General features: G+C 41.8%; 1 protein-coding gene across 2 annotated transcripts in view; it reads left to right on the forward strand.

Annotated features, from left to right (window-relative positions):
• Positions 1-15,195, forward strand: part of TCERG1 (transcription elongation regulator 1) — a gene marked incomplete at its 3' end in the record, with an annotated part of 30,328 nt that overhangs the window by 12,416 nt on the left and 2,717 nt on the right. Inside the window, exons 6-16 of one of the 2 annotated variants that reach the window (XM_079542395.1) lie at positions 77-277; positions 1,870-1,985; positions 3,139-3,227; positions 3,658-3,818; positions 4,402-4,486; positions 5,284-5,419; positions 6,447-6,536; positions 7,226-7,344; positions 9,384-9,534; positions 13,923-14,087; positions 14,773-14,955. In XM_079542395.1, the coding sequence (XP_079398521.1) occupies positions 77-277; positions 1,870-1,985; positions 3,139-3,227; positions 3,658-3,818; positions 4,402-4,486; positions 5,284-5,419; positions 6,447-6,536; positions 7,226-7,344; positions 9,384-9,534; positions 13,923-14,087; positions 14,773-14,955 (1,496 nt within the window). The remainder of the gene's footprint in view (positions 1-76; positions 278-1,869; positions 1,986-3,138; positions 3,228-3,657; positions 3,819-4,401; positions 4,487-5,283; positions 5,420-6,446; positions 6,537-7,225; positions 7,345-9,383; positions 9,535-13,922; positions 14,088-14,772; positions 14,956-15,195) is intronic. The other variant, XM_079542396.1, reaches the window with a different exon arrangement.

The following is a 15,195-nucleotide window of genomic DNA, read 5'->3' on the forward strand; positions in this document are numbered from 1 at the left end:
GGTATTTCATTGTCACTCACTGGTCTGTTTCCTTCTCTTTTCTCTCCTCTCCTCTGTTTGCTCCCCCTTCCTGCAGGTGTCTTGCCAGGAATGGCGCCTCCCATCGTTCCGATGATCCACCCTCAGGTCGCCATTGCTGCTTCACCTGCCACTCTGGCCGGAGCAACTGCAGTGTCGGAGTGGACAGAGTACAAGACAGCGGATGGGAAGACGTACTATTACAACAACAGGACTTTGGAATCAACGTGGGAAAAACCCCAAGAACTGAAAGAAAAAGGTGCTGTTTTTTTAAATGTAGCTATTGGGGGGGGGCAGAACTGCTTAGACTAGTGATGGTTGTGTTCGAAATGTGAACAAGAAGTTCTCTAATCCCCCATCAGTCTTAAACGAATCTTTACACCTTGATTGTATGGATCCATTCAAGTCACGAGTCTGAAGTGGCAATCTAAGATGCACCTTTCCTCTCCTGTAGAATCTAAGTACTGTACAGACTCGCAAATTTGAGGAGACCTCAATTACAGGAAGATAGAAAATGGGGGAAAAGATCATTTATTTTAAAGTTTGTAAACCAGGGAAAATGAAAGTCATTAAAATTCTGAAGGCAAAGTGCGAGGCTGAGTTTGTAAACAGCTTTGAAGTATGAAGAAAAAGGAAATTGCCTCCTGTCCACTAAGTCTGAAGTTGTGCTCTGATCATGTTCTGCAACTTGCATTTGTTCTAATCCACTTTGTGTCCGTGGGTGTTGTTCCTTTGGAGGAAAATACTTGTATTGGAAAGAAGTAAGAAAGAGGAAGAATCTCGTGGCTCTTATTCAGTGTGTAAGGTCTTTTTTGGGGAAGAAAATCCAGTCAGACCAGAAAGTCCTTCCTTTTATTGTCTGATGGTTCTTTTGGTAACAAGAAGTCATTGTTTAGACATTCATACAGTTATTTAAGTAATTGATATCCATCTTTCTAATAATTCAACCAACTCTAGCCCATGTCACTCAGTGACACATCTGCCCTTTTCTTCAACGCCTCCAGGGACAGTGACTCCACTGCTTCCCTGGGCAGCCTGTCCCCGTATCTCACCATCCTTTTCGAGGAGAATTTTTTCTTATTATCTTAATGTCTCCTCTGGTGCAATGGGAGGCCATCACCTCTCATCCTGTTGCCGTTAGCTGGGAGCAGAGGCTGATCCCCCACCTTACCACAGCCTCCTTTTGGGAGCAGTAGAGTGATAAGATCTCCCCCGATCCTCCTCTTCTCCAGGTTGAACCATCCCGGCTCCCTCAGCCACCCCTCGTAAGACTTGTGCTGCAGAGCCCTCGCAGCTGCCTCGTCCTCCTCTGGACACGCTCCAGGGCCTCGGTGAGCACAGTGTGGAGGTGCAGCCTCACCTGTGCTGAGTGCAGACAACAGGCACCTCCTTGCTCCTGCTGGCTGCGCTGAGAGGATCTGATACAGAGCCAGGGTGCCATTGGTCTCTTTGGCCACCTGTGTGCAGTGCTGGCTCGTGTTGGGCTGACTGTCAGCTGGCCACCCCAGATCCTTTTCCTCCATGCAGCTTTTGAGCCAGTCTGCCCCGAGCCTGTGGCGATGCATGGCGTTTTTGTAACCAGAATGCAGAACTCGGCACTTGCTCTGGAGGGTGCTGCGTTCAGCTGGCCTTTTAATAGATTGTCCATGTTCAGTCCCAAATAGATCTTGTACTGGAGATAATCACGTCTTTGTAAGCAGATGTTGTAAAGTGCAAGAATGGAATGTGGTGAAAATACAGTGAAAATCAGTTTTGTTTTTGCTGTTGTGCTGGACAATCGTACTGGAAAAAACACGACTGTTTCTATGATTGTTTGTTAACAATAGTAAGGAGAATTTTATCTTTATGCAGAAAAAATGGAAGAGAAGATTAAAGAGACAATTAAAGAACCTACAGAGGAACCCTTACCAATGGAGACGGAGGAAGAAGAGCCAAAAGAAGAACCTATAAAAGAACTTATAAAGGAGGTAAAAGACCTTGCAACCAAATAGTATCGTCATGTTAGTTCCTACATCCTGCAGGGGTGGATGCATCTGTAGACCAGGCATTATTGACAGGAAGCATGGTTAGTAATCTGAGTTCTTGAATTTCTGGGGGTTATTTTTGAAAGCCTTTTTCTTTTTTTTTCTTCTTTTCTTCGGCCTTAGCATTTTTTAACAGAAAAAGGCAACTGAAAAAAAAAAAAAGGAACATGAATTAAGTTACAAAATTAATATGAACATAGCAAAAAGAAAAAAGGTAATCTGATTGCACAGATGTAATCATCTTTTGCTCTTCTGAAGGTGTTCACAAAAATGAAACTTTTCCTTTAAAATCCCTAAATAGCTATTGCTTTGTTTCTTTACTACTTTGAAACCAAAGTTGCACTTTTCCATGTGCTGTAACAATCTGGTTAGTTTGTTAGGAAGGCCTGTGCTAGAAGGTGTTCAGTGCTTGTGCTGCAGTAAAAAAAAATCAGCCTTTTTTTTTTCCTGAAAGGGATTTTGTCATGCTGAAAAAGCACAGGTTTTGAAGATGCCAAGGTGCTTGAATGAAAATAAATGAAATAAATGTTTTTATATTGATTTCTGTGAACCTGTATGTACACTTCTTAGCAAAAACACAGAATTCAGTTATTATTTTTGCTACCCCTGCATCCTGTTTACTTTTGAGGTTGCAGCTCGTTTGTTTATTTCTGTTACAAAGGTCATTGCAGAATTTCGACTGTTTCATGCTCCACGTCTTTGTTTTGGATACATGGATTTTAAGACCAAATACATATTTCTTTGCCCCTGCATTTTAGTCCTTGATGAACTATGTCAAAGATTTGTGCAGACCTAGGAAAGTATTTGAGTAAGGTTTCAGTGAAGTCTAAGCGAAGCAAACACCTGGAGGTTTCCTAGATTGAGTTTTGGAGCAGCTCTGACAGTCTGTGTGATGAAATTCCAGTGCTTTTGTTTGAAGTGTGGTTGAGGTGAAATTGTGAGCTGGTGATTAGCATTGTTTCAAAATACAATTGCTCGTTTAAAACAAGTACATTACCCTGTAATAAACAAGTAGTTGCCTAGCTATCATTGCCTAAATCCTGTAACTTGATTTTGTTGTTTGTTTGTTTCTTTGTTTGCTTGCTTTTATCTTGAGGAGCCAAAAGAGGAAGAAATGACTGAAGAAGAAAAAGCAGCTCAGAAAGCCAAGCCAGTTGCAACCACCCCTATTCCAGGAACCCCTTGGTAGGTACTGATTTTCCCTGCAGCCTGCAACTGGAGGACTGAAACATCACAAGGAATGTTGCTGGATAGGTAGAACAAGTAATAGTGCATGAAGATCCTTTCATGGCACACTTCTGATCCCAATAACATTGGATTCCTTCAGGCAGCAGTCTTTGTAGCATAGTCTTTGTATCTCACGCTCACTGCAGTCTGGGAGGTACATTACCAGCAGAGCTTCCTTAGCCCATTCCCCTTCATCTGCTGCCGGTTCCTCCTGATCTGGTATGAAATTCTGGCCCCCCAACATTGTTTGCTACTTCTGCTCTGTGCTTTGGGGAAGGAATAGGTGCAGCTGCCAACCAAAACAATCCAGTTTCTTTAAGTGATATGGCAATATGAGCACGATGTAACAAGACAAAACAAGGCGTTTTGTTGTCTGTTGAATTTCTAGGTGTGTGGTGTGGACCGGTGATGAGCGAGTTTTCTTCTATAACCCTACCACACGTCTTTCTATGTGGGACAGACCAGATGACCTCATTGGAAGAGCTGATGTAGACAAAATTATTCAAGAACCTCCTCACAAAAAAGGGATGGAAGAAGGGAAAAAACTCAGTAAGAGCATTCTTTTCACCTTCCTTTAAAAGTCTGAATATAATTTATCATTTATTTTGTGTTCATTTCCAAAATTAGTAATGTCCAAACAAGTGAGAAAAATGTAGGCATATCAAAAAAATGCATATAGTTTTGGAATTTCTTCAAGAAGGAAGGTGGGAATGCAAGAACATCAGCTACAGTACGGTTTGAAAACAGCTGCCAAGAACAGAGAGCACGTAAGAGGCTGCTCAGTTGAGGCATCTTTCTGATATGAGTTGTAGTAAATGATCCTGGGATGACACGTGGGCTTGGTAGTTGGAGGAGAGCTAAGTGCAAGTACGTAATCAGGAGATCCAGATGTGCTTTGTTAGGCTGCTTAGTCTGATTTCTTTCCTGGAAATAAAAGGTCAGTGTTCATCATTTCAAATACAAAGCCTGCCATAAATCTGTTAGTGCCCCCAAAACGTTCTGATGGTATTTTTCTGGAAGCAACTAAGAATGCCTCTTCCTTTATCAGAAAGCAGTACTGCAGGTATTGTCCATCCTCTGATTTTGCATAAGGCTTCGTGTGTGAGTTACCGAAGGTAAAAACCTAAAGTAGTATTGAAATCTCTTACAGTTAGAGAAGAGCATGAATCTATAGAAGAAGCAAATGAGGATGAGCCAATCAAAATTAAAAAGCGCAAGTAAGTTTTGAGTTGGTTGTTTATCTTGCTTATGAATATCTATCTTTGGTGGACGAAGTCCAGCAGTCTAGGTTTTAATAGCAGTTATTTCTGTGAGATTTGTTTTCTCTCTGTTACGGTAGTTCAAATGTTTTATTTCCTTTTTCACGTTGCTCTCTGTAATGGAAGCAGTAGGCCTTGCTTTAGTCGGAGTCGTTTCTAGATGCTGTTTTAAAAACAGTTTCACAGGTTTTTTTGTTGTTTTATACTCTTAGTGGTGATCATAAAGTTGTTGATAGTTTGTGAGTTTGTGTTTGGAGCTAAGCACTTTTGCCCATAGTAAATATAAATCAGCAAATTGTGCATTTCTTTCCAGAAAAGTTTTGATGGATAAATTTCTATTTCTATTACAACATTTTCTGCTTTAATCATTTTAAGGTATTCTCAATTTGAATTAACTGCTGTAGTCTTTTTCACAGAGCCTCACAGTCTTGAACAGGAGATGAGAGAATTAGTGCAGCTAACCTAAAATGTAGCGCACGCCTGGCGAGGCCACTGAACGCAACCAGAACGTGTTAAGTTCTTAGGCTCGTTTGTTGGCACTGAAGTTGTTGAAAATATCTTGGTTGCTTGAACTCTTTCAATACGAAAGCATTCCTATCCAAGTCTCAAAGAATGGTCACGACTTGTAAGCCTGTACTTCTGAATTAACCTGTCCCATCTGTTGTGTGACCTGTTACCATTTAACCTCTGACCCGCAGAGCTGAGTTGCTGCTTCCCAAGTCATACTGTATATTTAATTTTCTTTTTTTTCCCAGGAAGGATGATAACAAAGATATTGACTCAGAGAAGGAGGCTGCTATGGAAGCTGAAATTAAAGCTGCTCGAGAGAGAGCCATCGTCCCTTTGGAGGCTCGGATGAAACAATTCAAGGACATGCTTCTAGAAAGAGGGGTTAGGGAAATAAGCGTGTGTGTGAATGAGTGACTGGGCGAAGGGGTGAGAGGAGGATCAGACAGAAATCTCAGTTCTTAGCCAGTTCAGGACCTGCAGCACTTTATGCGAGGAGAACAGTTTGTAATTCTTCCAATTCGTGGTTGTGTTTGGTACAAGAGCCTATATTTCAGTGAATGTTAAAATCAGCAACATTTCATTTCTAAATAGGTGGAATTAAACAGTTTAAAGATGGAGGTGAGGGGCGAGGAGAGAGGAAAAAAATAAAATAAAATCCAAGTTAAGTAAGCATAAAATTGGAAGATGCAAGTGAAAATAAATAAGAAATGGACACTTAATGTTTTGGGAGGTGTTCCTACATGGGAAAAGCAGTAAGTTCCAGTAAGTAGTAAAATTCGGTAGAGAAGCAGTAAATAGTTTGTACATCCTTATCCTTAAATGGAAGACTTTTTATTTTTAGCTAACTAAATTGGGAATTTGCTTTGTACCAATCAGTTCTGGTAAACAAATTAGACTATTAGAGTGTAAATTCAGTTTTTTTGGAAGTTAAATATGTGAAGTGGTTCCAGCTGCCAGTGAGCTTTTTTTAGTTTCAACAACTAAATGTCATGGGTTAATTGTAATAAAGCTTTCCTAAGATTAACTTGAGCCTGTTTAAGTTGGAATCTCTTGTACCAGAACTGTTGTTTACAAATCATAGCACTTATATCCAACATCTGCTCTGTATTTTTTCTCAAAACACAAAATCTCAACAGTGACTTCTCAGTTTTCTTTTAATGTCACACAGCAGTAGTTATTTTAATGAGTGATTAAGTGTGTGTTACTATTTAAAGTTTTCAGAGCCAATTAGTGTTGGAATTTGCTCTGGCCACCCCCCATAGCTCATCATCTATTAGTGATGAAAACTTCACCATGAGTTTGTCTTTATCTTTTCATGCCTTATATTTTTTAAGCAAAACTGTACAACCTCTGTATATTCAAGATAAATTAAGCCTCAGTTAAAGTCTGACTTTATTTTTAATTAAAGGTCTCTGCTTTTTCGACGTGGGAGAAAGAACTGCACAAGATAGTTTTTGATCCTCGTTATTTACTTCTCAACCCTAAAGAAAGGAAACAGGTAAAGAAGTGAAATTCACTCTCCTTCCAGCTGCTGCTGGTATCTAAATCCTCCGCCAATTATTTTTGCTCCATGCAAGCCTTTCTGAGTAATCAGTGTTGGAAGAGATTTTTGTTATGATTGGGGTTTGTTGTGAAATTGGAAAAGCCAAAAGAAGCTGGTTGGTGGTTCTGCTGTTTCAAGATGCAGCGTTTTAGCGCAGTAAAAGTTGTATGCGTACAAAAACTTCCAAAACCTGAATGAAGTGATCAGAATCTTCCGTATCTTGTCAAACGACTGGAGTAATGATTAATGCGGTTGAAAAAATAATAGTGATAAAAAGTAATTAAAAAATCCCAACCACCTCATTTATTCTTAAGCAAGTTCTCACTCAGGAGGCTTTGAATAGACGGACGGAAACAGAAAACTCCAAAACACAAGAAGTGTCTGCTTGCTTAAACACAAGTCCCAGTGAGATGTTAACTGGAACTTGTAAGGAACTGTTCACTGTTCTCAGATCCCACGCTCAATATACTGGAGTAATTCACATATTGAAGTGCAAAGCACTTGTAACCATTCTTTCTGCCTTGTCTGTATTGGTTCTGTGGTGGGAGGAAGGGGCCAGGGGAAAAGGAAAGAAGTGGGATTTTCTCCCTCCTTGCCTAGAGCTGGTGTGGGTGCAGGTTTTATGTTTGGTGTTGTTTCTGCAGGTATTTGATCAGTATGTGAAAACCCGGGCAGAAGAGGAGCGCAAGGAGAAGAAAAACAAAATAATGCAGGCCAAGGAGGATTTCAAGAAAATGATGGAAGAATCAAAGATTAACCCGAGGTAGGAACTTCTTTGTCATTCATGTGCATAAGCATAAGGAACCAAGTATTTTGGGTGGTGGTAGGTAGATTACCTTCATTAACCTCTTTCAAAATGGTGAAAGAGGAGAAAAATAAGGTATTAAAATCTTTTTTTTGCTTACTATATTGTTCTATAAAATAATAGAACTTTATCATGCTTTATGTATTTTTAGTCATTTTGAAGAAATTCCCACAACGTTCTCTGGACTGTGAGAGGTTTCAAGGTCCACCACAGCTGTTCTTTAGTAACCCTGTTTTCTAAGAATATTTGTAGTCTCTGAGAAGTGTTAGGGAAGATTCCCCAGCTTGAGAGTTTGAAGGAACATTTTTCTGTTTAAGTGTCTTGATAATAATATAACTTTTTAATGTTTTGATTACTTTCATATGAAAAATGTTACTTACCCTTCTCAGCCAGGCCAGCATGCAGTGGTAACAGTGAGATGATAACAGTAAATGTACTAACGCTCAAGATCACGTTGCTAGAAATGTTTGTTTCACAACTTTCTCACACAGAGTTCATGAAATAGGTGCTTGTGTCAACAGGTGAGCGTTCTCTTTCAGCATCTCTTGGCTTACTTGGCATTAACTCTTTTACAGTGAAGTAACTGCTTGTTCGGTTTGCTTCCATTTAATTATTTTAGTGATCAGCGTTGGAAATTGATGGAACCCAGTGTTATGTAAATTCTTACATGACTTCAGATGTGATTAACTCTTACTGTGAAGCACCAGTCTGCTCATTTAACGAGGGCAGAAAGTTTGGTAGTGTAGGACGAATGGAGCGATGAGAATGCTTTAAGAAAAAATGGATCAGTGAGTTCCACGTAGCATTCACAGACTGACACCAAAGGTTCCTGTTAGCTGTAGTGTGCTCAGCTTCCAAGGTATCTGCAGTGTGTCGTACTGGGACTGATTCTTACCTAATTATGGACTGGGGTGGGAAAGAGAACTCCGACTGAAAGACTGCCTTGTTTAATCTTATCCTTTGTCTTCTGGTTTCAGTGTTTGTCTAAAGATATTGCTGTACCTCTGTGAGCGTCAGACTACTTTTAATCATCTATCTCAGTCCAACATGCTCAAGAGTTTGTGTTCCACTTAAGCAGCTCTTGTTCTTCAATATAGCTGTACATTCATTTTCTAATCTTTTTGAATAAGCTACCAAATTCTCTTCTTGTTTCAATTTACCCTACAGCAACAGTAGGCTGGATTTTCCAAGTCTAATTATTTCCATGCTGTGATGAAAACATTCGTATGATTATAAGTGTCTCACGTATTCTTGGGGCCAGATTTGCATCAGAGCTTGGAAAAAGCAGAATAGTGGTTTTTTTTGAGGTAAGTGGCAGTACTATATCTACTGCACAGATTGGAATCTGGCCCTGGAGGTGAGAGAACTGCCAGGAAAATGCTATGGGGATAATGGGTGAAAAGCCCAGTACTGCTGCAGCTGCCCATAGTGTCTGAAGTATTTTCAACTCCGTGTGTTTTAAGATGAGGCAATACGGTGTTCACTGTAGGGGAGGATTTCAGCAGCCAGTGTTACGTTGTGACTAGCACAGAAAGATTGTTTCCTTGGTAAACTCTTAGCATGGTTTGGCTGCAAGTGAATGCATGCAAAGTTTTTAATTTCACAGGTGTGAAATACCTGGACAAGACTGGTGGCTGAACTGCTTAACCACAAAAAAGACAACTTATAGTCAGCTGAGTTTTCATTTCCTTTTCTTGGTTGTGTGGTAGTTTCTCTTCCTACACCTGCATGTTCTGCAGGTAGCTCTATTAAGCCAAAACAGCAACAAACCAGTACCTTACAAGTGTCTAACGTGTGCGTGCCTACACCGGACTCCTTTCTGTAATTCGTTGATCAAGCATCTCTACAGTGAGAACATAGGATGGTTTTTCTCTTTTTCTTTTTGGTTTTCATTGTGCTCTGGCATGTTTACCAGCAGAAGAAATGTTTTCTCTGCTGAACCTGCTTCCAAGCAAAGACAGCTCTGCCACATTAGTTCACTTGCCATTTTGTTGCAGAACTACTTTTAGTGAATTTGCAGCCAAGCATGCTAAAGACTCGAGATTCAAGGCAATTGAAAAGATGAAAGATCGAGAGGCCTTGTTTAATGAGTTTATCGCAGCGGCAAGAAAGAAGGAAAAAGAAGATTCGAAGACCAGGGGTGAGAAGGTAAGGTGAATTTTTTTAGCTCAGCAGTGTGAGTGGTGTGAGCCTGAGTGAGATGGGACAGAGCAGGGCTTGGTTGGCAGCATGCCTTGGCCGGGACTCAGTCCTTCCCTTCCTGTAGATGTTTTACAATGTAAGCACTTCACGGATGTCTCTTTGGTCTTTCTAAACTAACTGCTTTTAAGTTTGCAGGTATACTGACGTAGAGTGTGTTGAGCTCATATTTGTGACCCTGAGAACACTTTAAGATGCCGTCCCTAGGCACTGAGAGGAACACAGTTCTTGTTCTGCTTGGCTGGGAGGCCCAGAGCCGGCCATTACCTCTCTGTTCTTAGTGAAGGCAGTAAGATCTTAGAATTCTCTGCAGGCTGCTCCAAGTAAATTTCAAACAGCTTCCATATTTTCTTTGCATTTGAAGCTAGCACTACCGCAACTTAATCTTTCAGTAAATATATCTTTATGTATAAACTGCTGCTTATTAGAATTAAAGGTCAGCTATTAAAGATTAATGAATTCCAAATGTCATCTGACCGTAGTGTCAATAGTCAAGAGCAGGCTCTCATAGAATCAGAGAATGTTTTGGGCTGGAAGGGACCTTTAAGATCACCTAGTTCCAGCCCCCTGCTGTAGGCAGCGATCCCTCCCATAGCCCAGGTTGCTTGCAGCCCCATCCAGCCTGGCCTTGAGTGCTTTCAGGGAGGGGGCATCCACAGCCTCTCTGGGCAACCTGTGCCAGTGTCTCACTACCCTCACAGGAAAGAACTTCTTCCTAACATCTAGTCTAAATCTACCCTCTTCCAGCTTAAAACCATTTCCCCTTGTCCTGTCACTACCTGCCCTTATAAAAAGTCCCTCCCAGCTTTCCTGTAGGCCCCTTCAGGTACTGGTAGACCACTATGAGATCTCCCTGCAGCCTTTTCCAGGCTGAAAAGCCCCAGCTCTCTCAGCCTGTCCTCATAGGGGAGGTGCTCCAGCCCTCATCATCATCATCACAGCCCTCCTCTGGACCTGCTCCGACAACTCCATGTCCTCCTTGTGTTGGGGGCTCCAGAACTGGGCGCAGTACTGCAGGTGGGGTCTCACGAGAGCAGAGCAGAGGAGCAGAATCACCTCCCCTGCCCTGCTGGGCTCCCTTCCCTTGCTGTGCTCTCAGTGCGAGGAGAGCAATTGACCGCGGAGGTGACGCTGGGTGTTACCACCAAAATGTGCAGCCTTCCTGCGATGTCCCCGTGTGGTGTGTGAGTGGAGAAAACCTCTAAAGCCTGATTTTTAACATGTTGAAGTTTGCAGTGTTTATTTCATAGCGTAAAGTTAATGTATGTTGCACTTAGAATACTTGCAGAAGAGAAAAATGCTGAACAGCACGTTAGATTTGCAGACAGTTTTCTTGTTCAGTAAGTCTCATGTATTTTTTTCCTTAATCCAGGTACTCTGGTCTTTTTTTTTTTCCAAATGTTGCCTTATTGCTGATATTTTCAATGAATAATTGTGCTCTTAGAGGAGAACTGATGTATTTCAGATCTAGAATTTTACATACTGCGTTTCGGTTATGAACGAGGAACTTTAGAGCGCTCTTGCAGCGTAGTGCAAAGTAAAATGTCGTATTGTTGCATGACTGTTCTTAAGTTAAAGTTAAAAGAAGAGAGACTGTGTTTGTTTGCTTTTGAAATAATGTTTTTTTTTTTCTCCAAAAGCCTTTTGTAACCATTTTATGTATTCTGTTTTATAACAAGTGGATAGACTTTACAGTTATGTGCTGTGCGGCCTGTCAATCAGTTCAGTCTGACAGCTGTCAATCACTGACACGCAAATATTATGGGATTCCCTAGTGAGGAAAGAATTGGTATCTCTGTGTGGTGACTTTAGCCTCCCGCAGCTCCGGTACTTTACATTTTTTTAGTTTTTTTCCTTGTGAAGTGATGAGAGTTGTACCTGCAATGTGTTAACTGCCAAAAAAAAAAAGACCTAAATACACCTGAAATATTTTCGGTCTTATTTTCCTTTGATTTTGAAAGTGTTTAAAACAAAAGAAAATTTAAAGCATTGAACTTGAAGCTTTCTCAGTCTGTTTTAAAAGTCCAAAATCTCTATTTAAGGAGGATCCGCTTTACAGAAATCTTTAATGTAAGGGTTTGGAGTTGTCCAGTATTTTGGTTTTTGCTGGGAGTTTTGGCTCACTGGCTGCTGATGGGTGCTTGGGTTTTCAGCTGCCGCTCAGCGGCTGGGGGCGGAGGGGAGCAGGCAGGAGCAGATCCCTGTGCTGGCGCTGTGCTGGGCGGCCCTGCCGAGGGTTCCCCCTCTGTGCTGTTGGTCAGCTGGTTCCTGTGTTAAATGCTTACGTGCACTGAACTTCACATCCAAGAGCTGCGATCCCAAAAGGCCGTTCTTTGGTGAGACGTTCTGGAGTTTTAATTACAAAGCAAATGGCAGTGCTTCTGTGTAGGTGCTGCAGATGAAAGATAGCTCTGGCCGAAGTTAAACCCGTGCTTTGAGAGTCGCTCATCTTTCTTAGGAAGGAATTGGCTCCATGCTCCCTTCCTTCTGCAGCCATTGCTTGCGGAGCACCGGTGTGGGGCTGGGCGGCGGTGGGGCAGGCGGTGCTGGGCTGGGATGCCGTCCCTGACGGAGCTTTGGTCAGGCTGTGGTTTGCGCTGCGCTGCCGTGGAAGCACTGCCTGCAGTGCTGCCTCCTGAGGTCTGACCGCCTTGTTCCGTGGGATGTCTGTCACACCTTGTTTGTGCGGGGGCTTCTGGTTAAGCTCTGAGAGACCCTTACTTTATAGACTTCTGTGTTATGATCTGGGCACCGTCTGATTTTTGACGTATTTCTAATGCCATGGCTTAGAAAGCTTCATATTTTTATACTGCATGCATGTTTAAAGATGTTTTGAAACAGCATTCTTTATCTTAAAATGAATAAATGGTTTGCTTAGCATTTTGTTAGCTTCTTTAAGCAAAATGATAGTGCTGTAGATACAGAGTAACTCCTCGGCTGGCTCTAACCACTGTTCTCTAATCTCTGCTTACTATCTGAACCTTTCTGAGATAGTAAAGAAAAAAGTCTATAAATCCTTTATGTTTATGTATTAATATTGTGAAGAGTTCCAGTTATGGCTGGCTCAGCCTGCAGAATGTTGCTCTGAGCTTTGTTTCATTGGTGCCGTAACACAGAGCAGCAGGCGGCAGTTCTCTGGAAATGCAGAGTGTTCTCCTTTGTGAACCTCGGTGTTCCAGAGCAGAACTGCTTCTGGCGATGTTCTTTTCCAATGGACGAGGAGAGGTGACAAGTATCACAAACTGAACGGCCAGTCCTTCTTAACCGATTGTTTTAGTGGTGTGCCGGGACCGGAGACTTTGTTCCATCGGTCAGCAAGGCTCGGGCTGCTGCGAAGGCAGCGTGCTCAACCTCTGCGTCCGGCCTGTCCGTTCGCTGGCTGCAGGTCGCTCAGGGAGCGAGGCTGACAGGTCCCTTGCTTCTGTTCTCACGCACGGGGTCTTAAATGTCAAAGCAGACTTCTGCGGCACCAAGTGTTGGAAATAAAAAGGAAAAATCAGCTAGGAGTTAACGCACGTCAGGAAAGAGGGAAATCATCTACCCCAGAAAACAGAGGTGTAATAAGGCACAGGAGTTGCTCTTGTGCTGATTCTGATTCTGGGAGTTTGGGTGAAAATTGGTTGCTCGCTTTTGTCTTAAGATTCAAACAAACAACAACAAAAACGAACAAATAAACCAGAACAAAAATCCAGCAGGACTGATGCTCTGCCAGCCCTTGGTGGTGCTATCATTTTGGACAGAGTGTTGACGTCCCAGTTAAAACTGAAAATGTAAACTAAAAATTTTCCTTATTTGCATACCTGTCTTCTAATGTAATTCACTTAATCACTACTGTGTGTGTTCTTTATTGGTTAGATCCATCTTAAGATGAGTAGATCCAAGTGTTTACCTCTGTTTATTGCACACTTGGAATACGAGTCTTTAAATAGACGATTTATTTAGAGCCCTGTTTAAAACTGCAGAGCTTCTGTGATATTGATAGTAGAATGCTACAGTGGAGAATCAGTAGCTTGTTATTTTGATATGTAAAAGCTCAAAAATAAGCTGAAATTGAAGAAATAAAATTGGTGACTCATTCTTTAATGAATATAGCTCATCGTAGATTTAGCAGATCTTCCTGATGTGAAATCTTCCCAAAGAGGAAGTGAGTTTTAGATGTGAGGTCTAAATTCAGAGTTTTAGTAGTTTTAATGCTTTTTCTAAATTAAAATGGTATGTAATGTTAGTATACTTCCCTCTAATGGAGGTAAGTTCATTTCTTCTTTCATAAGAGCAAACTACTGCGTATCAAAGTCTCTTTCTCAAGTGTTATCTTTCTGTTATTGTCTGTAAAATAGATCAAAATGGACTTCTTTGAACTACTGGCTAACCACCACCTGGACAGTCAGTCTCGCTGGAGCAAAGTGAAGGACAAAGTAGAGACTGACCCTCGTTACAAAGCTGTGGATAGTTCTTCACAGAGGGAAGACCTTTTCAAACAGTACATTGAAAAAATAGCTAAGGTATGTGTGTGCCATTGGGAAGCAATTTTGCGTGTTCTGCTGTTATGTTGCTAATGATGTGTGAAGGAACCAACTGTAAGACAGCCTCACGTGTGCTTTCTTTCCATGTTTAAGCAGACTCTGCACGGTGGTTATTTGTAGCAGTGCCCTGGAATGACTGCAGGTCTTAGCAGTGCTGTCCGTGGCTCTGCTGCTGCATGGTGTGTGCATGCCTGCATGCATACATTGCATACGTGCACGGGTGAATTTAGTCAGCAGAGCAGGAAAAGCAGAGTGCTGTCAGGTCGTTGGCTATAGAACTTCAGAACGTGCAGACACCGCTCCGATGGCTCTGAAACAGAATGGGCACTTTCCCGTTCTGTGATTTTCCTATCAGCTAAGTTGGCTAAAAATAGTTATACTGCTTCCCTCAGCCATCATTCAGTTAGGGGACGCACTCGTGAGAAACGTCGTTCTGTGGTGAGAACAAGTGTGTGTTGTAACCTGGCTTCTTTCCCCCATGGAGCCCCAACAGCAGTTCAGCAGTTCTTGAAGCAAAGTTTTGCAGATCTTACATCACTTTGAAGTATTTTGCTCTGAGATACTTTTGGTTTGATAATCCTTTAATTTGCTAACCTGCCTAATGAAAGCATGAAAGATGCCACATTGTTTTTATTGAGGAAAAACTTCTATTCTTACATTCCAGAATTTAGACTCTGAAAAGGAGAAGGAGCTGGAAAGACAAGCTCGCATTGAGGCAAGTTTGCGTGAACGAGAAAGAGAAGTGCAGAAAGCTCGATCAGAGCAAACCAAGGAGATCGACAGAGAACGTGAGCAGCACAAACGGGAGGAAGCTATACAGAACTTCAAAGCACTGCTGTCTGACATGGTGAGGCACCAGCACGTTCTCTCTGATTCCCTCCAGGAGCTTGGCAGTGCATTCTTTTCCAGTCATGCTGTGTATGAAAAGCACTTTGGCTTATATAGAAGTAGAATTGTCTTCACTTTCTTTACAAGAGAGTACTCTTCCAGGAGAGTGATTTCTCCTCCTGCATTTGAACTAATGCATAGTGCTTCCCCCAGCTGCTGCTTGGTTAGTGTTTAACAGAAAGCTGCTCTTGTCTCTGAA

This window comes from Tetrao urogallus (assembly GCF_951394365.1).
Source record: "Tetrao urogallus genome assembly, chromosome: 14".
NCBI classification, from domain to species: Eukaryota; Metazoa; Chordata; class Aves; order Galliformes; family Phasianidae; genus Tetrao; species Tetrao urogallus.